At 47.6% G+C, this 21,931-nt stretch overlaps 1 protein-coding gene across 1 annotated transcript in view; it reads right to left on the bottom strand.

The window, feature by feature from the left end:
* The window catches only part of LOC116979314 (sodium- and chloride-dependent neutral and basic amino acid transporter B(0+)-like), an 83,681-nt gene that overhangs the window by 57,085 nt on the left and 4,665 nt on the right, over positions 1-21,931 (bottom strand). Inside the window, exons 2-4 of the mRNA XM_033030921.1 lie at positions 13,056-13,209; positions 9,107-9,238; positions 1,664-1,831 (exon numbers count right to left, since the gene is read on the bottom strand). Of these exons, the coding sequence (XP_032886812.1) occupies positions 1,664-1,831; positions 9,107-9,238; positions 13,056-13,209 (454 nt within the window). The remainder of the gene's footprint in view (positions 1-1,663; positions 1,832-9,106; positions 9,239-13,055; positions 13,210-21,931) is intronic.

Below are 21,931 nucleotides of genomic sequence, written 5' to 3'. Positions count from 1 at the left end.
GATAACCGACTCGTAATGTTAAATGTTATTTTTTAAAAAACATTTTTGTGTTTTTTATTTTCTCTTTTATGCTGGAAAATCGAAGGTAGACAAAAGTGCTGGAGAAACTCAGCAGATGCAGCAGCATCCATGGAGCGAAGGAAACAGGCAACTTTTCGGGCCAAAACCCCTCCCCAGTCTGAAGAAGAGTTTCGGCCCGAAACGTTGCCCACTTCCCTCGCTCCACAGATGCCGCTGCACCGTATCTCTGGCTTCTTAAATGTTGTCTCCACTCCTTCTCCCCCCTCTTTTAAAGGACTTACCATAGACTGTGCTTTAGCCACTTTTTACAGCGCCAACCTTCCTGTTCATCGTGGTGTATGTCTGTTTCTCCTTGGCTTTGCACTGTGTGAATTATTTAGACAGCACTCTCCCCACTTGCCCTGTCCCCCACCTGCATAACAGGTTGGTGAAGGAAGCGATGTGTTTGTGTGTGTGTTCCACTCTAACAGTCGCCGTTCCAGTTGCCGGTTTTTCAGGCAACTGCCGGTAACTTGACAGTCGCCGGCAGACCGCTGAAAAATTGCCTAAGTGGGACAGGCCCATAACTCTATGTTTCTCATCCTGAGTATTTGCCGTATGGTGTCTTAAAATATTAATGAACCTGAGCACATGTTTAAAGTGAGAGAGGCAATATTTAATAGGAACCTGAGTGGTAAAGTTTTCAATAAGGCTGGTGGTTATGTGGAATGAGCTGCCAGAAGAGGTAGTTTAGGCAGATATTATCACAACATTTAAAATAAATTTGTACATGGATAGGAAAGGTTTAGAGAAATATGGGCCAAACACAACAAATGGGACGAGTGTAGATAGGGTATCTTGGTCGGCATGGATAGGTTGGGCCTAAAGTCCTGTTGCTGAGCTGTATGACTGTCATTCCCCACAGCTTGTTTTCCCTTATGAAAGGTTTAGTATGTTATACTCTTTCCACAGATGCCTAATCTCATGAGAGTCTCCAGAACACCCTGTTTGTATTTCAGATTCCTTGAGTTGTGGGTGAAATCTGACTCAATGTTTCTCTCTTTGTTATTAACTCACACATTTAGTAACTTGTAAAGAAACCTAATTACACAAAGATGAGACTGAACAGCAAATATCAGTAACTGGTGCAAGGAGGCAAAGCATGGACTGGAAATGGCCTTTTGAAGAGAAACAAGGGAGCACTATCCCTCAGAATCCCTGATGTCTGTGTGGGAAACTCCTTTCTGTGGGAATAGGTGGGTAACGTAACCTGTGGCTGCGATATTAACCAAAAAAAATCCTGTCAGTAAAAACAAATTACCTCATATGCTGTAGTAAAGACAGTTATTCCCTCGAAAGGAAGACTGTAATCACAAATTGTCATCTGATAAACCCTTCCTCCATGCTGCAAAAATATGTAGTCTTAAATTTTTTGATAATGATTAAAATTACTCTGTGACAGTCATCACCGTATACCGAGCCTGTGTCACATGGGCAGACATCAACCACACCCCCAGTCTGTGTAACAAGGTCAACCATCACCCACTATCCTAGTCTTATTCAGTTTCTCAATCATTCTGACGGACAGAATAGAACTGATGGTAGAAGTTTCTACAGAGTAAAAGTTGAATATGTATTGCACAGATATTACACAAAACAGTACCTCTGGGTGTCCGACTGCAGGTTTCATCCGCACCCCACCAGCTGAAGCAGTCTGACCATGGCAGAGGGGATTGGAAGGAAGCAAACAGGTAGAACAGGCTGTAGGCGATGATGCAGTTGTAGGAAATGTGCACTAATATAATCAGAAGGACCATAGCAATCCCCACTCCTTAGATAGAAGAAAAAAATGGAAATTACATTAGAAAAATAGACACACATTGCTAGAGTAGCTCATCAGGTCAAAATGCATCCGTTGAGAATGAGGAACAGTGAAAATCTATGTTTTATATGCTATCAAATCAGATAATATATATAATACAATCCAACCAAACTCGTACAAGTAGAACAAAGGGAATGAAACAGAGTGCAGAATATAGTACTCGGTATTGCAGCATAACAGTTTCAGAGACTAAGTCCAATATCTGCAACGTAGCAGAGAATTCTACTATACCCTAGCTTATGGAAGGACCGTTCAGATGCTTGCTAACAAAGTGGAAGAAACTGTTCCTAAGTCTGATAGTTCGTGCTTTCAAGCTTCTGCATTTCCAGGCCAACGGGAGCTGAGAGAAAAAGGGATGACGAGGGTGAGGAGTCTTTGATCATATTGGCTGCTTTCATGAGGCAGTGAAGTGTAGGTGGGGGCAATGGTGGGGAGTCTGGTCTGCCTGATGGCTGGGCTACATCTGCAATTCTTTACAGTTGCTTGCGGTCTTGGGCAGAGCTGTTCTCAAACCAAGCAACAGTATGCTTTCTATGGTTTTTCTGTAGAAGTTTGCAGCAATCGTGGGAGACGTACTGAATTTCTTCAGTCTCCTGAGTAAGTAGACGTGTTGGTGTGCATTAATTCCTGTTGCTTCAATGAGGTATGTGAAGGCACATTGAACCTCCACATTGAACTATCATGAACCCTCTGCTGGACCCTCTGCAGTTTGCATATCGGGCCAATAGATCTGTGGATGATGCAGTCAACCTGGGCCTGCACTTCATCCTCCAGCACCTAGACCGCTAAGAGAACTATGCGAGGATTTTGTTTGTTGATTTTAGCTCTGCATTCAACACCATTTGCCAGATCTACTACACTCCAAACTTTCCAAGTTGACTGTGCCTGAACCTCTCTGTTGGTGGATCACCAGCTTCCTGACAGACAGAAAGCAGCATGTGAGGCTCAGAAAGCACATCTCGGACTCGCAGACCCTCAGCATAGAAGCACCGCAAGGCTGCGTACTCTCCCCTCTCCTCTACTCTCTACACCAATGACTGCACCTTCACTGACTCCTCTGTCAAGTTTCTCAAGTTTGCGGACGACACAACCCTGATTGGACTGGTCCAGGATGGGGAGGAATCTGCCTACAGACAGGAAGTGACACAGCTGGCGTCCTGGTGCCATCACAACAACTGGAGCTCAATGCTCTTAAGACAGTGGAACTGATTGTAGACTTTAGGAGAGCTCCCCTCACCCCACTCACCATCAACAACAACACAGTCACATCTGTGGAGTCTTTTAAGTTCCTGGGAACCATAATCTTCAATGCCCTTAAATGGGGGGATGGGGGGGGGGGGGGGGGGGGGCACCATCGACTCCACAGTCAAAAAGGCACATCAGAGGATGTACTTCCTGCGGCAGCTGAGGAAGCACAATCTGCCACAGGCAACGATGGTCCAATTCTATACGGCCACCGTAGAGTCTGTCCTCACCTTCTCCATCATGGTCTGGTTTGGCTCAGCCGCCAAGCACGACATCCGGTGGCTGCAGCGAATCGTCTGATCAGCTGAGAAGGTTATTGACTGCAACCTTCCCTCCATTGACGAACTACACTGCAAGGGCCAGGAAGCGAGCAGATAAGACGATCTCTGACCCCTCTCACCCTAGCCACAAACTCTTTGAATCTCTTCCCTCTGGAAGGCGACTCCGGACCGTGAAATCTGCCATAGCCAGACATAAAAACAGCTTTTTTCCATGGGTTGTAGCCCTACTCAATAACCAAAAATCTGTAGCCTCCTTTTGCTCTAGTATTTTATTTAATTCACATGTTTAATCGATAATGTTGTGGCGGTCCCTGGGGGTTAGGCCACTTCTTGGGTCATCCCCCTCGGCTCTTGAGGGACAGGGACGATTGTCTGGCCACGCTGTTTCCCGAGGGTTGCTCGCGGGCGTTCTGTGTGTTTGCCATGATTGATTAAACTACTTCTGAAACTGCCTGGCGTCTGGCCTTTTCCTGACCTCATCCAGGCCACTACAACTGGTGACCCCAACATGATGGAACACAACGGCGTTGGGCTGAAGCTCCCGACTTTGTGACTGAAGAGCCTGATATCTGGTTCCAGCAGGCTGAGGCACAGTTTGCTCTGCGAGGGGTGACGTTAGATGAAACTAAATACTTTTACTTGGTCAGCGCTCTTAACCAGGTGACTGCGAGGTGGGTTAAACCTTATCTCAGGGCCCTCCCGGCAGCTAACAAATATAGGGTCCTCAAGGCCCGGCTCATCAGGAGGTTTGGCCTTTGTGAGTCTGAGCGGGCAGCTCGGATTCTCCGAATGGACGGCCTGGGTGACCGTTGCCCTCCTGGAGGACATGCTCGCCCTAATGGGTGACCACGGGCCTTGTTTTAAAAAAAAATATGCTTACCTGCTGCAGCTCCCGCCCGGCATCCACCTGCAGCTCGCCATCGATACCTTTGCCGACACGCAGGTTCCCAGCTGTGGATGTCCCGTCGGTGGGACCTGGAAGCGCTGGCCGTCCTTCCCGTGGCTTCAGGAGGCGCGGAGCAGATCGGGGGCCGCTATCGACCGCGTCTCCACTGCTCCCGTTCGGTCCCGCGGCGAAATCCTGCCACCGCCGGGCATTCCAACGCAGGCACGTCTTTCCAGCAGAGCCCGCCTGCAGTTCCACCGTGGATGTCAAGCGGCAGTTCCACCCGACGCCAGCAGAGGTCACTATGGTTCAACCCAGCCAACTTCGCCTGCAGTTCCACCAGACGCCAGCAGAGGGGGTTGGTGCTATTATCACCGCCGCTGGGGAGCTGCAAGCAGGCAATGTCGCCCCCCCTGTGCGTTCCCGGGAAACGCAGGGGCCGGTCGTCAGTGATTCCTTCGGCGGCCGGCCATATTCATTGCATCTTCGCCTGGGATCGCCACACCGGGGGTCGATTCCTCGTGGACACCGGTACTGAAGTGAGTGTTCTGCCTCCCTCCATTGCTGACATCCGTGCGAGCAAACGTGGCCCCCTCACCGCGGCGAACGGGAGTGCTATTCGCACCTATGGAGTTCGCACCATCACCCTCAACTTTGGCAACAGCTGCTTTTCATGGAAGTTCGTCATCGGCGATATTTCCCAGCCACTGCTGGGCGGCGACTTCCTGCGAGCCCATTCACTCCTCGTGGATGTCAAGCGACGGCGCCTGGTGCACTCAGTCATGTTGGAGCCAGTCTTCCTGCGCATTGGTGATCCGGTCGCACGCCCTGATGGTTCCCTGTCGTCCGTAGATGTGACTTTCACGAGTATCCTGGCGGATTTTCCAGACATCCTCGAACCCCACTTCCGCTCCTCCGCCCCCAAGCACAGGGTGGAGCACCAAATTCTGACTACCGGCCCGCCTGTGCACGCCCGGGCGCGTCGTCTCGCACCGGACAAGCTCCGCCTAGCGCGAGAGGAGTTCCGCCTGATGGAGGCGATGGGCCCCTCCGATAGCCCATGGGCGTCACCGCTCCACATGGTCCCCAAAGCGGGAGGGGGCTGGCGCCCGTGTGGGGATTACCGTCGCCTGAATGATGCGACCATCGCCGACAGGTACCCAGTCCCGCATATTCAGGACTTCAATGCCCATCTGGAGCATCGGTGTTCTCCAAGGTGGACCTCGTGTGAGGGTACAACCAGATTCCGGTCCACCCCAATGATATCCCTAAGACAGCAATTATTACACCGTTTGGATTTTTGAGGATGCCGTTTTGGTTGAAGAACGCCGCGCAGGCCTTCCAGCGGCTTATGAACTGTGTGTGCCGTGTCCTGGACTTTGTATTCGTGTACTTGGACAACATACTCATGGCCAGCCGCTCGCGGCAGGAGCACTGCATCCACCTCCGTCAGCTGTGTCAGCGCCTCAGTGACTATGGATTTGCTAGCAACTCGTCCAAGTGCCGTTTTGGGTTGACGGCTATCAACTTCCTTGGCCACCACGTAACTCCACAAGGGGCGGTGCCTCTGCCGGCCAGGGTGGATGCTGTCCACAGGTTCACCCGTCCGACCACAGTTAAGGGCCTCCAGGAATTCGTGGGGATGGTTGCGTATTATCACCGTTTCTTGCCGGCGGTGGCTGCAATCATGCGCCCGCTTTTGCACCTGATTGCTGGTCATCGCAAGGAGGTTGAGTTGTCCGACGAAGCAGTAGCTGCATTCGAGAGTGCTAAGGAGGCCCTGGCAGGGGCCACGATGCTCGTTCATCCACGAGAGGATGCCCCGACTGCCCTGACGGTGAACGCTTCTGAGATGGCGGTTGGGGCAGTGTTGGAGCAGCTCGTTGACGGATGCTGGCGGCCACTCACCTTCTTCAGCAGGCATCTCAGTGGTGTTCAGTACCGTTACAGCACTTTCGACCGTGAGCTCCTTGGTCTGTACCTCACCTTATGCCACTTTCACTACTTCCTGGAGGGGAGGACTTTTACTGCCTTCACGGATCACAAGCCGCTAGCTTTCGCGTTTGCCAAGGTTTCAGATCCGTGGACTGCGCAGCAGCAGAGGCAGTTGGCGTACGTGTCCGAGTACACCACCTCCATCCATTTCGTCGAGGGCAAGTACAACAGGGTGGCTGACGCCTTATCGCGACCTACGGTTCACGCCATTCTCCAAGCCGCTGAGGGTATTGATTATTCCGCCCTGGCAGCCGCACAGCTGGTCGATGAGGAAATGGCACGGCAGTATTGGGCTTGCAGTTGGAGGACGTTGTATGTGGTCCTGGGGGCGCAATGCTGTTGTGCGATGTCTCCACTGGATTACCGCGACCCTTCGTCCCCGTTGCCTGGCGGTGCAGGGTGTTTGAGGTGCTCCACGGACTCGCTCATCCCTCCATCCGGGCGACAACGGCCCTTGTAGCCTCCCGCTTCATGTGGCACAGGCGGCGCAAGGAGGTTGGACATTGGGCGCGCACCTGCAACCCATGCCAGACCGCCAAGGTGCTGCGACACGTTTGTGCGCCATTGCAGGAGTTTGGCATCCCTCGGCAGCAGTTCGACCACATTCACGTGGACATCTTGGGGCCGCTGCCGCTGTCCTGGAGCATGACCTACCTCTTCACTGTGGTGGACCGCTTCACACGGTGGCCTGAAGCCATTCCGCTGTCCGATTCCTCAACGGCCACTTGTGCCCGGGCCTTGGTGGCGCACTGGATCGCCCGGTTCAGGATGCCGCTGGACATAACATCCAACCGGGGGCCTCAGTTCACGTCGGAACTGTGGTCGGGCATGGCACGCCTCCTGGGGGTTCGTCTCCACTACACGACAGCGTATCATCCGCAAGCGAACGGACTGGTGGAGCGGTTTCACCGCCAACTCAAGGATGCCCTGAAGGCACGGCTCAATGATCCGGACTGGGTGGACGCTCTGCCGTGGGTTTTGCTGGGGATCCGCACCGCACCCAAGGAGCATTTGGCCTCCTCCGCTGAGGTGGTATACGGGTCCACATTGACGGTGCCCGGAGAGTTCATCCCGCCGGCGCGGGGCCAGGTGGAGCAGCCTTCGGGTGCTCTGCAACGTCTGTGGCAGACGATGGGCAAGCTGGCGTCTGTGCCAACGTCTCGTCATGGGTCCTTCCGACCGCACGTTCCCTCTGCTCTGGAGGATTGCTAGTTCGCCTTCCTGCGCAGGGATGCTCATCGGACACCCCTCCAGCGGCCGTACGAGGATCCCTTCCTGGTCCTGGAACAGGGCTCGTCCACTTTCGTCCTGGACATAGGGGGTCGGCCTGAGACTGCTTCGGTTGTGCGGCTGAAGCCGGCGCATATTGACATCGATCAGCCGGTGCTGGTAGCATGGCCCCGCAAGCAAGGGCGCCCTCAATCTAGGATACCTCCTCCAGTGGCTACTCCATCCCCTGCATCTGTTGGGCGCTTGCTCGTTCCTGTGCTGGGCATGGCGCGCACCCGGGCTAGTCACCACGTGTGCCCTCCTGTCCGCTTCGTGCCTCTGGTTCTTGGGGGGCGGAGTCATGTGGCGGTCCCTGGGGGTTAGGCCACTCAGCTCTTGAGGGACAGGGACTATTGTCTGGCCACGGGGTTTCCCGAGGGCTGCTCGCGGGCGTTCAGTGGGTTTGCCATGATTGATAAAACTACTTCTGAACCTGCCTGGTGCCTGGCCTTTTCCTGACCTCATCCAGGCCACTACAATGTTTTATTATTAATGTACTATGTGTCATTCCTAACTGTCACTGTATGTCATGTTGTCACTTGCGCGCGGAGCACCAAGGCAAATTTCTTGTATGTGAATACTTGGCCAATAAACTTATTCATTCATTCATTCATCCATTGTCAGAGAAACTCTGATGAGCTGCCCTTTCTAAGAGCTCCCACCACAATGAGAGACTCAAGGGAACACTAGTTTTGTCCTCTGTCCATCCCCTTCCGCAAACATGTTTTCCGCTAGCTTCACAATTTGCAATTCTTCAATCCTTTTGTCTCACATCATCTGTATTTTCATCTCTGGCCTGTGTCCAACTGTCTGCCTATCAAAATCCACCCTCACCTGTTTCACCTACTAATTGCAGGCTTTATCCTGCCCCACCTCTCTTCCACCTCCAGTTTAAATTCCATTTGGAATATTTTGGAGGACCAAGAACCAAGAACTCTCTTAACTCTCTTGGGCAAATGGGATGAAATTAACCATTTTAGTTGGCATGGCTAAGTTGAGCCGAAGGGCCTGCTTCTGTACGGTATGACTACAATGGACTGTTGCACTGTTGACAGGTCATCTTTTGAGGACAGTTTGCTTTAAGATACACTGAAGACATAATAACAAGGTAAGTTATTCACTTCCCATGCAATCTCTACAAATAGTATTTCTTTAAGTAAAATGAAAACGGTAGTATGTGAAATATTGTTTGATAGATAGAAAGAATTCCAGGAATTGAGTTTAATACCTGACTAATTGTAGAACAATGAATGGCAGCAGTTTTAAGTTATTTTCATTTTACTTAGAGATGTTCTTTGAGATATTGTGAGAAACAAACAACTTGCCTTGTTACTGTGTCGTCAGTATACACTAAAGCAATGTGCATTGCCAACTGTACAGCTGTGGCATCTCACTGTTAGTGTATTTTCACTGTCTTTGTAAAAGTATATAATACAGATAGATCAGAATATGAACGCTACTTAAGCAAATGGGAAAAAAATACAATTCAACTGACCATGTTGATAACTTGTTCTGATATTAAATTACTGATACTCAATAAACATTAACCTTGTAATATTGGCACGGCTTTCCACACTGCAACTGGTCCGAGGCTGGCAAACTGCCCAAAAGACGATTCAAAGAAAAACATTGGCATTCCAGCCAGCGCCAACATGAGCATGTAGGGAATAAGAAAGGCACCTGTAAAAAAGATCTTCATTTGAGAAATAAATTAGTCAAGGCAAATATATGTATTTGATTTGAATTTTCCTGCACCCAACAGGTGGGTTGGGTTAAGACGACCTTTAGAAATTGTGCTTTCCTGATGGATTTATCAATCTATCCATTTATATTTTCTCGCTGTCTACCTGTCTATATACTTTGCCTTTATCCATCCACTGCGATCATCAGTACTTATAGAGAAAATATATTTATCTTCAGGTTATGCGACCTGATCTATATCCGAGCTATGATCACCCCAAAGTTTCCAAAGAAAACATTTCATTAACATTTGTGACAGGTTCTGGTCTCAGCTCCAATTCTGGGCGGTGAGAAATTAAATGGTTAATTGAGAAATTCCCTCTTGGAAAAATTCACTCACTGAATGAATGTAAACAATCAATTCTCCCTGTTTTAGCAAGTTCTTGTCATACAGCATTTTACCTTATTATCCCTTCTTATTTCTATCAACCCCAGGTTTATGAGGTTATGGAAGGCCCCTGATCTAAACCATTGTGATCAGTTTGCAAATCAGATACCAGAGGCAGTCTCAGGAGGACTTGAGTTTTAAAAATATTCTAAAAACATTTAAAAAAGATATATCATAATGTCACAATGCTATGGACAGAATTCTAAATAATTGTCCACATCCCAGGCTCTTCCAGTACACTCCCTGGGTATGGTGCAAGTTCATATCTCCCTGAAGGTGGCTAAACAAGCACATAGACTGGTAAAGAAAGCGTATGGCATACTTGGCTTCATTGGTTTAAACATTGAGTCTGATAATTGAGTTTGGTTAGGCAACATTTGGACTGTGGGCAGTTCTGGTCACTCCATTGCAGAAGGATGTGGAAGCTTTGGAGAGGGTTCAGAAGAGGTTCACCAGGATATTGCCTGGAATAATTAGCTTTAAGGAGAGGTTGGACAATTCAGATTATTTTCTCTGGAGAGCTGGAGGGTGTGGAGTAAGGTAGGGTAGAGTAGGGTTTACTGTCAGATTTTTTTCCTGGAGTAAAATGTCAAATACTTATGAAGGCATAGTATTAAGGTGACGGAAACAAAATTTAAAGATTTACAAGGCATTTTTTAAAAATACAAAGAGTTAAAGGTGGCAGTGTCATATTCAGCTGTGATCTGAATTCCTCAACTAATGAAAAGTCCACATTCAGCCTCTAATCAAGGCAACCTACTGAGGCTCAACAGGTGAATTTCATTTTAAATATTGTCTGATTGAAATATCTCCCCCCCGTGAACGTACAGCCATTGACTCACTCCGCAAATCTCCCCCCCTGAATGTACAGCCATCGACTCACCCCGCAAACCGTCTCCAACAGACCCCCTCCTCTTGGACCCCCCCTCATGGCCATCTTCCAGCTTTAGACCTTTTTATTCAAAACTGCCGGCGGGACATCAACTGCCTCAACTTCTCCACTCCCCTGTCTCACTCTAAACTCTCCCCACTTGAACGTACAGCCATCGAATCACTCCGCAACAACCCAGACTGGGTTATCAAACCCGCCGACAAGAGAGGTGCCGTGGTAGTCTGCCATGCTGGTCTCTACAAAGCTGAGACCACGTGCCAACTCTCGGACACCACTCCTACTTATCCCTGGACCATGACCCCACTGGCGAGCATCAGGCCACTATCCCCAGCACCATCACTGACTTCATCAACTCCGGCTCCATGCCCTCCCAAGCCTCCAACCTCATAGTTCCCCAGCCCCGCATGGCCCGATTTTACCTTCTCCCCAAAATCCACAAACCTGACTGCCCTGGTAGACCCATTGTCTCTGCCTGTTCGTGCCCTACCGAACTTATTTCCATATACCTCGACACCATCCTATCCCGCCAGGTTAAATCCCTCCTGACCTATGTTCAGGACACTTCAGACACCCTCCGTTGTCTCCGGGCATTCCATTCTCTAGGCCCCCATCCCCTCATCTTCACCATGGACGTCCAGTCACTCTACACCTCCATCCCACACCAGGAAGGTCTCAAAGCCCTCCGGTTCTGACTCGACCGGAAAACCAACCAATCCCCGTCTACAGATACTCTCCTCCACCTAGCGGAGCTGATCCTTACCCTTAATAACTTTTCAATTGACTCCTCCAATTTCCTCCAAATACAAGGCGTAGCTATGGGCACGCGCATGGGCCCCAGCTACGCCTGCCTCTTTGTAGGGTACGTCGAACAATCCTTGTTTGAGACGTACCAGGGCCCCATCCCCGACCTCTACCTCCGCTACATCGACGATTACATTGGTGCTACCTCCTGCACCCACACACAACTCACTGACTTCATCAACTTCACCACTAACTTCCATCCGGCACTCAAATACACCTGGACCATTTCCGACACTTCCCTACCATTTCTTGATCTCACTATCTCCATCGCAGGTGATAGACTTCTGACCGACATCCACTATAAACCCACTCACTCCCATGGCTATCTAGACTACACTTCTTCCCACCCTGCTTCCTGTAAGGACTCCATCCCATACTCCCAATTCCTCCATCTACGCCGCATCTGCTCCCAGGATGAGGTGTTTCACACCAGGGCATCGGAAATGTCCTAATTCTTCAGGAAACGGGGGTTCCCCTCGCCAACTATAGATGAGGCTCTCACCAGGGTCTCTTCAATACCCCGCAACACTGCTCTCTCTCCCCATCCCCTCACTCGGAACAAGGGCAGAGTCCCCCTAGCCCTCAGCTTCCACCCCGCTAGCCGTCACATACAACAAATAGTCCTCCGTCATTTTCACCACCTCCAACGTGACCCCACCACCCGCCACATCTTCCCATCTCCCCTCCTGTCTGCTTTCCGCAAAGACCGATCCCTCCGTAACTCTCTGGTCAATTCTTCCCTTCGCATCCGCACCCCCCCCTCCCCAGGCACTTTCCCTTGCAACTGCTGGAGATGCTACACTTGTCGCTTTACCTCCCCCCTCGACTCCATTCAAGGACCCAAGCAGTTGTTCCAGGTGCGACAGAGGTTCACCTGCACCTCCTCCAACCTCATCTATTGCATCCACTGCACTAGATGTCAGCTGATCTACATCGGTGAGACCAAGCGTAGGCCTGGCGATCGTTTCGCCGAACACCTCCGCACGATCCGCCTTAACCAACCTGATCTCCCTGTGGCTCAGCACTTCAACTCCCCCTCCCATTCCAAATCCTACCTTTCTGTCCTGGGCCTCCTCCATGGCCAGAGTGAGCACCACCGGAGATTGGAGGAGCAGCACCTCATATTACGCTTGGGATGTCTGCACCCCAGCGGCTTGAACATTGACTTCTCCAATTTCCGGTAGCCCTTGCTGTCTCCTCCCATTCTCAGCTCTCCCTCTGCCCTCTGGCTCCTCCTCTTCCTTTCTTCGTCCGCCCTCCCCCCCCAACCCTACATCAGTCTGAAGAAGGGTTTTGGCCCGAAACATTGTCTATTTCCTTAGCTCCATAGATGCTGCCGCACCTGCTGAGTTTCTCCAGCACTTTTGTCTACCTTTGAAATATCTCACTCTGAGTATAAAGTACTGTCGTAATTCCACACCCATATCTCCGTTAAAGATGTACAGTTTCAAGCCTTGAGACTGAAGCATTTTCTCTTTGTTCAACATTATTAAATCTACGTTATTATTTGGTGTAGTTGACCCACTTTTATTACTTAATACAATTAATGTTATATGATATAATTAACATCCCCTTGTTTATTAAATATAACTATTCCCTATGTATTCCTAATGTACGATACTCATTCCCTTTGCTTCTGCCTTTCCCTCTCATGTATTGTGAATCCTCAACAGTACCTCCTCCGTTCCTGTACGCCAGGTAAGGGAATCTCCAGATGTTGCCCAGACCCACAGTGAACCCGATCACTGAGAGCAGGTAGTCGGTTTTCGAGGACCAGTTGCCTCGCTCCACATTTTCGTCATTTTCGCCCACGCTTCCATCGATGGCAGACTGGAGGAGTGAGAAAGAGGAAAGGTTAGATTTTGTTACGTATGAACTCAGAACAGTTTCTGCCCATTGCCCTCACCCTGAGCTCCTCTCCATTAGGTCATTAATAATCCCACAAAGTAGCCCCACAGTTCAAAGTAACCCAATCCCCATATAACCAGCTTTCTTCATGCATCAATGTGATATTCACTGTCTCTGCTGGCGTGTATATTTGATTATTATTCTGAGAGAACCCAGACGTAGCCAATCCTTTCTTGTCCATTTTTCACAATGACGAATGATCCTTTCACTTGGCCTGCGGTTGAATGTAATTTCAGGAAGACTTTCGTGGCTGGAGGTTTACGGCGCTTATACTGCATCTAGTTGAGGGAAATGAACTTTTATATGAGGCAATAGCTTTTCCACAGTCACAAGCCAGAGTTTTAAAACTTGGGTCCAGTGATACTTGCAGTCACTGTACACATTAATGCATTCATCAATTACAAATTATTTTCTTTAGTTACTTATATAAGTTTTAGAACCTATGGTACCAAAGTACAGATTTAACACATCCACTGATGTGATAACCCTGGCATATTATTCCCCCCCTCGACAATTAGTCCAAAACATCACCTAGCCATGTTACTCCAGAGATGCTGACTAACCAGCTGAGTTACTTAAGCATTCTTTGTTCCTTTGTGTAAATAGCGCCTGCAGTTCCTTGTTTCCACAAGGATGACTTGAAATCTTCAAGATGGCTCTTCACACTGTCCTGACTCACCTGGATAGACATGGCACGTACGTGAGGATGCTCTTCATTGACTATAGCTCTGCATTCAATACGGTCATCCCCACCAAGCTCACCACCAAACTCCACCAGCTAGGCCTCAGCTCGCCGATATGTGATTCGATCCTGAACTTTCTGACGAAGCGACCGCAGGCAGTGAGACTGGGTCGCACCTGTCCTCCGCTATCACCCTGAGCTCCGGCACACCACAGGACTGTGTACTAAGCCCCATGCTCTACTCCCTCTTCACTCACGACTGTGTTCCTGCATTCAACACCAACACCATCGTGAAGTTTGCAGACGACACAACAGTGATTGGGCTGAATACAGAGCGGAGGTGCAGAGAAACAAAATACAGAGCGGAGATGCAGAACCTGGCGGACTGGTGCACGCATAACAACTTGTCACTAAACACCTTCAAGACCAAGGAGCTGATTATTGACTTCAGGAGGTCCCATAATGGAGAATACGCCCCAATCTCCATTTACGGGGAAAGTGTGGAGAGAGTGTCCAGCTGTAAGTTTCTGGGCACTCACATTTCAGAGGACCTCACATGGTCCACCAACACCGCTGCGCTCGTCAAGAAGGCACAGCAACAACTGTTCTTCCTGAGGACATTAAAAAAGACTGGTCTGCCCCAACAGCTGCTGACAACCTTCTACCGCTGCACCACAAAGAGCATATTAACGTATGGCATCTCTGTGTGGTATCTCAGCTGCACGGAGGCGGAGAGGAGAGCTCTTCAACGCGTCGTCCACAGAGCGCAGAGGATTATTGGGACGCAGCTACCAGCCTTGGAGGGCATCTACCACACACGGTGCCTCAGGAAGGCCGTCAACATCCATAAAGACTCCTCACACCCTAGTAATGGACTGCTCGAACTACTTCCCTCTGGCAGACGTTACAAGGCCTTCTACGCCTGAATCTCCAGATTCAGAAACAGCTTCATTCCCAGAGTTATAGCGGCTCTGAACCGGCCCTGCTCAGTGCCCCCCATCCCCCCTGGACTGTCTCCCTCAGATGGTCACGTCACACAGTTTATTTATTTTTTTTGACATCGGTTGGAAGCTGTATACCAAATCCCGTTACACTGATGTGCAATGACAATAAAAGATATAATTATTATAATTATTATAATTATTATTATTATTATTATTATTATTATTATAATTATTATAATTATTATTATTATTATTATTATTATTATTATTATTATTATTATGCACTCAAGCCTCAATGAGAAGCTCAGAGATGGTGTTTGGTCAAAAATGGGGCAATATTTTTGATAAAGACTGAAAAGTCCTTTTTTTGCTCCCGAAGCTTGTCTGCACTGGCTTAGCCTTGTTCTCCAATATTTTGCCAGCAGTGGGGTAGAGAGTTTTCCAACAAATTCACATTCTGGGTCCGAAGAAGGGTTTCGACCCGAGACGTTGCCTATTTCCTTCGCTCCATAGATGCTGCCTCACCCTCTGAGTTTCTCCAGCATTTTTGTCTATCTTCCAGCATCTGCAGTTCCTTCTTAAACACATTCTGGGTCCAATGTTTTGAGTGATAGAGAAATATTTATGCCATCACTGTGCAAAAACATCTCCAATTAGCCCAGTGGAATTGAGGACCATGTGGTGTTTAAGAGACTTTTAGGTGAGTACATGGATGGATATGTGCAGCCAGATAGAGTTGGTCTTGGCATCATGTTTTGCACAGACACTTGTGGGCCAAAGGGGTTGTTCTTGTGCTGTACCGTTCTATGTTTTATGTAAAAATGGAGCGCAGTTTGTCGGGTCTTTGTGCTTATGGTACCTAACCCACTGGTTGCACTTTCAACCATGTGGTTGGATGTTTGTACATTAATACAACGCTGCAGCCCAACTGGCTCCCAATAGGGCCCTCAGGGCAAGGTGGTTGTTCACAGATCCTGCCCCAGACTACAGGGAGAACCATGAGGTATCCCACTGAAATCAATCCGTCATTTATTCTTTATAATACAAATAAAGGTTATAACTATTGATCTTTAAAAATAGACTTGCAGTGTCATTGGAGCTTGTTTAAAGCTCCAATGACACAGCATTTGATCTGTAACAGGCTTTTATCAGTTAGGGTGATCAGCCTTGCCTGTAGTTTCCTGACAAGTCTTAAATGAACCCTCTTAAATGAAGATGGCGGATGTGCAGGAGTGGGCGCCGTCTGTGTATGGCAGCCTGCCCGTAGTCCGTCTCTTCACCTTTTTTTTAAATTTTAAGTCCTTTTAAAAAAATGTTAGTTGGAGGTCTTTTATGTGGTGGGTGAAGGGGGAAACTTTATTTCTTAGTCCCCTACCTGGTCGGAGAGGCCGCATCCCTCCGAGCTGCTTCTTCGCCCCATCCTCGCGGCCTACCATCGAGAATGGAGCGGCGTTTCCTGTCGGGACCAGCCGGGACTACAGCTTCGGTGGCGGTGGCGCAGCGCTGGGATACCAACACGGAGCGGGCGATGCCTTACCGGGTCGCTGTGCGGTAAGCTCCGGAGCGCTGTGGCCACCGACTCCCAACATGGCGGAGCTGTGGCTGCGGGCGTCCGGCCGCGGGCGGCGCTGGATTTGGAGCGCCGCGGAGCCTGGGATCCGAGATCGCCGGGGTCGGAGCTCAAACCGGCGTGGCCTGAGGGCTACGAGTGCCCCGGTCTCCGGGGAGGAGGCAGCCGATCCAGACTTTCCAAGCCGCTGAGGAATGTTTCACCCGACGCCGGAGTTCCATCTTCGCGGCAAGAGGGCCCTGAAAATTATCGGACTGGCTGCAAGGCCACAAATGGGCCCCGACCTCGGGTGTTTCACAGAGGAAGAGGACTTAACTTTCTGGTGCCTTTCCCCACAGTGGAAATTTTTGATTCTGCTGTGGGGGGACGTTTGTGTTGAACTCTATAATGTGTTGTGTCCATTTTCTTTTTTTTTAACCTTTTTCTATGGTTTGTATGGAAACTTATTATCTATTTTATGTAAAGCACTTTGGTGTCAATGCGAGTTGACTTACAACGTGCTATATAAATAAAACTTACTTACTTACTTACTCTTTTATAAAGTACAAATCATACTCCTGACAATTGATTGACATAAACCCCCTTCATGTTATTATCTCAGAAACATGGTTGCAGGAGGGCTGTGATTGGAAACTAAATATTCCAGGATTTCGTTGCTTCAGGTGTGATAGAATTGGAGGGGCAAGAGGTGGAGGTGTTGCATTGCTAGTCAGGGAAGATATTACAGCAGTGCTTTGGCAGGATAGATTGGAGGGCTCATCTAGGGAGGCTATTTGGGTGGAACTGAGAAGTGGGAAAGGTATAGCAACACTTATAGGGGTGTATTATAGACCGCCAAATGGGGAACGAGAATTGGAAGAGCAAATATGTAAGGATATAGCAGATATTAGTAGTAAGCACAAGGTAGTGATTGTGGGAGATTTCAACTTTCCACACATAGACTGGGAAACACATTCTGTAAATGGGCTGGATGGTTTGGAGTTTGTAAAATGTGTGCAGGATAGTTTTTTGCAGCAATACATAGAAGTACCTACTAGAGGAGGGGCAGTGCTGGATCTCCTGTTAGGAAATGAGACGGGACAGGTGGCGGAGGTATGCGTTGGGGAGCACTTCGGGTCCAGTGATCACAATACCATTAGTTTCAATATAATTATGGAGAGGGTCAGAACTGGACCTAGGGTTGAGATTTTTGATTGGAGAAAGGCTAACTTTGATGAGATGCGAGTTGATTTAAAAGGAGTGAACTGGGGCATTTTGTTTTATGGGAAAGATGTAGAAGAGAAATGGAGGACATTTAAAGGGGAAATTTTAAGAGTACAGAATCTTTATGTTCCTGTTCGGTTGAAAGGAAAGTAAAAATTGGAAAGTGCCCTGGTTTTCAAGGGAAATTGGACATCTTGTTCGGAAAAAGAGGGAGATCTACAATAATTATAGGCAGCATGAAGTAAATGAGGTGCTTGAGTATAAGGAATGTAAAAAGAATCTTAAGAAAGAAATTAGAAAAGCTAAAAGAAGATATGAGGTTGCTTTGGCAAGTAAGGTGAAAGTAAATCCAAAGGGTTTCTACAGCTATATTAATAGCAAAAGGATAACGAGGGATAAAATTGGTCCATTGGAGAGACAGAGTGGACAGCTATCTGCAGAGCCAAAGAGATGGGGGAGATATTGAACAATTTATTTTCTTCGGTATTCACCAAGGAGAAGGATATTGAATTATGTGAGGTAAGGGAAACTAGTAGAGTAGCTATGGATACTATGAGGTTCAAAGTGAAAGAAGTACTGACAGTTTTGAAAAATATAAAAGTGGATAAGTCTCCAGGTCCTGACAGGATATTCCCTAGGACATTGAGGGAAGTTAGTGTAGAAATAGCCGGGGCTATGACAGAAATATTTCAAATGTCATTAGAAACGGGAATAGTCCCCGAGGATTGGCGTACTGCCCATGTTGTTCCATTGTTTAAAAAGGGTTCTAGGAGTAAACCTAGCAATTATAGACCTGTTAGTTTGACCTCAGTGGTGGGCAAATTAATGGAAAAGATACTTAGAGATAATATATATAAGCATCTGGATAAACAGGGTCTGATTAGGAACAGTCAACATGGATTTGTGCCTGGAAGGTCATGTTTGACTAAACTTCTTGAATTTTTTGAAGAGGTTACTAGGGAAATTGACGAGGGTAAAGCAGTGGATGTTGTCTATATGGACTTTAGTAAGGCCTTTGACAAGGTTCTTCATGGAAGGTTGGTTAAGAAGGTTCAACTGTTGGGTATAAATGCAGGAATAGCAAGATGGATTCAACAGTGGCTGAATGGGAGAAGCCAGAGGGTAATGGTGGATGGCTGTTTGTCGGGTTGGAGGCAGGTGACTAGTGGGGTGCCTCAGGGATCTGTGTTGGGTCCTTTGTTGTTTGTCATGTACATCAATGATCTGGATGAAGGTGTGGTAAATTGGATTAGTAAGTATGCAGATGATACCAAGATAGGGGGTGTTGTGGATAATGAAGAGGATTTCCAAAGTCTACAGTGATTTAGGCCATTTGGAAAAATGAGCTGAAAGATGGCAGATGGAGTTTAATGCTGATAAATGTGAGGTGCTACACCTTGGCAGGACAAATCAAAATAGGACGTACATGGTAAATGGTAGGGAATTGAAGAATACAGTTGAACAGAGGGATCTGGGAATAACCGTGCATAGTTCCTTGAAGGTGGAATCTCATATAGATAGGGTGGTAAAGAAAGCTTTTGGTATGCTAGCCTTTATAAATCAGAGCATTGAGTATAGAAGCTGGGATGTAATGTTAAAATTGTACAAGGCATTGGTGAGACCAAATCTGGTGTATGGTGTACAATTTTGGTCGCCCAATTATAGGAAGGATGTCAACAAAATAGAGAGAGTACAGAGGAGATTTACTAGAATGTTGCCTGGGTTTCAACAACTAAGTTACAGAGATAGGTTGAATAAGTTAGGTCTTTATTCTCTGGAGCGCAGAAGGTTAAGGGGGGACTTGATAGATGTCTTTAAAATGATGAGAGGGATAGACAGAGTTGATGTGGACAAGCTTTTTCCTTTGAGAATAGGGAAGATTCAAACAAGAGGACATGACTTCAGAATTAAGGGACAGATGTTTAGGGGTAACATGAGGGGGAACTTCTTTACTCAGAGAGTGGTAGCGGTGTGGAATGCGCTTCCAGTGGAAGTGGTGGAGGCAGATTCGTTGGTATCATTTAAAATTAAATTGGATAGGCATATGGATGAGAAGGGAATGGAGGGTTATGGTATGAGTGCAGGCAGGTGGGACTAAGGGAAAAAAGTTGTTCGGCACGGACTTGTAGGGCCGAGATGGCCTGTTTCCGTGCTGTAATTGTTATATGGTTATATGGTTAATGTTTGCTGTAAGTCACAAAGTTCTTGATTTGATTGCTTCATGCTCCTGGATTATTTATTGAACTCATTGTTACATGAAGAAAATGTTTAATTATTATCTAATATCATACAAGGCACAACTGTTCAGGGTGTTTCAGCATTTTGAAAGGTCAGTGAGTGCGTTTTATGGCAGTGAAATTTCCGGTTCACAGTTCTGGGACAAATCCTAAATCCTGTTACAGCCTGATCAGAGGAATTCCACTCATGTCATTGTAGACACAAAGTGCTGGACTACCCCAACAGGTCAGGAAGAATCTCTAGAAGATATGGATAGGCAACTTTTTGAGTCATACCCCTTCAAACTCAAAATGTTCCCTATATATGTCCTCCAAAGATGCTGCCTGACCCGCTGAGTTTCTCTAACACTTTGTGTCTACATTAACATGAGTTTGTTCAGTTCCTGCCCATGGAATTCCTCTGGAATAAACCAGCATCTGCAGTTCCTTGCGTCTTCATATCATTGTAGCTCTGGCTTGGTGAATATGACGTCAGCCAGTCAATCAAGTGCATGTCCCCATAGGAATATTTCCTCTTCTATTCTGTTCACTACTCATCTCACTACTTGTTTGAAATGTTCATTTAAGAGCTACATTAGGTCCCAATGGCAGCTTGGTCCATTTTATGTGTGAAAGTACCTTTATGGTATTTTCTGATCCCTTTTTGCATCAAATATAACATTGCTGTAAGTTGGGCCAGAGAGTAGAGACTACCAAGAGAGGGAGATGTGGTGGAGGGCTCTACCCGAGCCAGCTGCCTGCCCCTTTTGGTGGAGGGCTCTACCCGAGTCAGCTGCCTGCCCCTTTTTCCGGGGTTACGTCCGTGCCCGGGTGGGGTTAGAAAAGGAATACGCCCTGTCTACGGGCACCCTGAGGGAGTTCCGGGACCGCTGGGCTCCGCAGGGTGTTGAATGTATCCTCAATAAGGATTGTAACATAGTTGTATAGTAGTTTATTATGGATACATGTTTGTATTATAGTGGTGGGCTCTGGCTTGTTTTATTGTAGTGTAAATATTATTTTAAATAATTGAATAAATTATTTGATTAAAAAAAAAAGAAAAAAAAGAGAGGGAGATGTTACACATGGATTCCTTCCATCTGTGCTAACTGGGATTGCCATCAAAGATGATGATGGTTTATTTCAATATTCTGGCAGAGATTCATCCAGAGAGTTCCAGGAATTAAGAAGTGAAACTTTGGAGGTGATAGTACACAGGATCCGCATAAAGGAAAAGGAATCTGGACATTGTATTGTATCCTACATGCGTCAAAATGCAGGGAATGCTGTTTGGAGCAAGTGGTGATGATTGCTAATATGAAGCAAAGTGCATGGTGCTCTAAGGGGAGGAGCTAGGATTAAATTTTTGTTCGCTTCATGTCCTGAAAGGGATGTTGGAAATTATAGACCTAGCCAATCAGGTCTATATTTGTCCTTTATACAATGATCCTATCTCACTACTAGGCCCTTTGACAATCATTTCCCCCAGCTGCTTCGGTTTCCCCCACAGAGTGCAGAGAAGATTTATGACAATGTTACCCCCTTCACCTTAAACCTATGTCCTCTGGTTCTCGATTCCCCCACTCTGGGGAAGAGGCTCTGTGGATCTTCCCGATTTATTCTCTCATTATTTTTGTATGCCTGTATAAGATCACCCCACATCCTCATGTGCTCTAAGTAATAGAGTCCCAGCCTGCTCAACCTCTGTCTATAGCTCAAACACTTTAGTCCTGGCAACATCCTCGTAAATCTTCTCTGTACCCTTTCCAGCTTGACAACATCTTTCCTATAACATGGTGCCCAAAACTGAACACAATTCTCAAAATGCGACCATGTCTTATACAACTGCAACATGACCTCCCAACTTCTATACTCAATACTCTGGCTAGTGAAGGCCAATGTGCCAAAAGCCTTTTTGACCATCTTAACTACCTGTGATGCCACCTTCAAGGAACTATGTACACGCCCAGATTCCTCTGCTCTACAACTCTTCCCAGAGCCCTACCATTTACTGTATAGGTCCGGCCAT

The sequence above is a fragment of the Amblyraja radiata genome, chromosome 12 (genome assembly GCF_010909765.2).
Source record: "Amblyraja radiata isolate CabotCenter1 chromosome 12, sAmbRad1.1.pri, whole genome shotgun sequence".
NCBI lineage: Eukaryota > Metazoa > Chordata > Chondrichthyes > Rajiformes > Rajidae > Amblyraja > Amblyraja radiata.
Note: the sequence above shows the minus strand (reverse complement) of the source record. Positions and strands in the feature narration are given on the sequence as shown.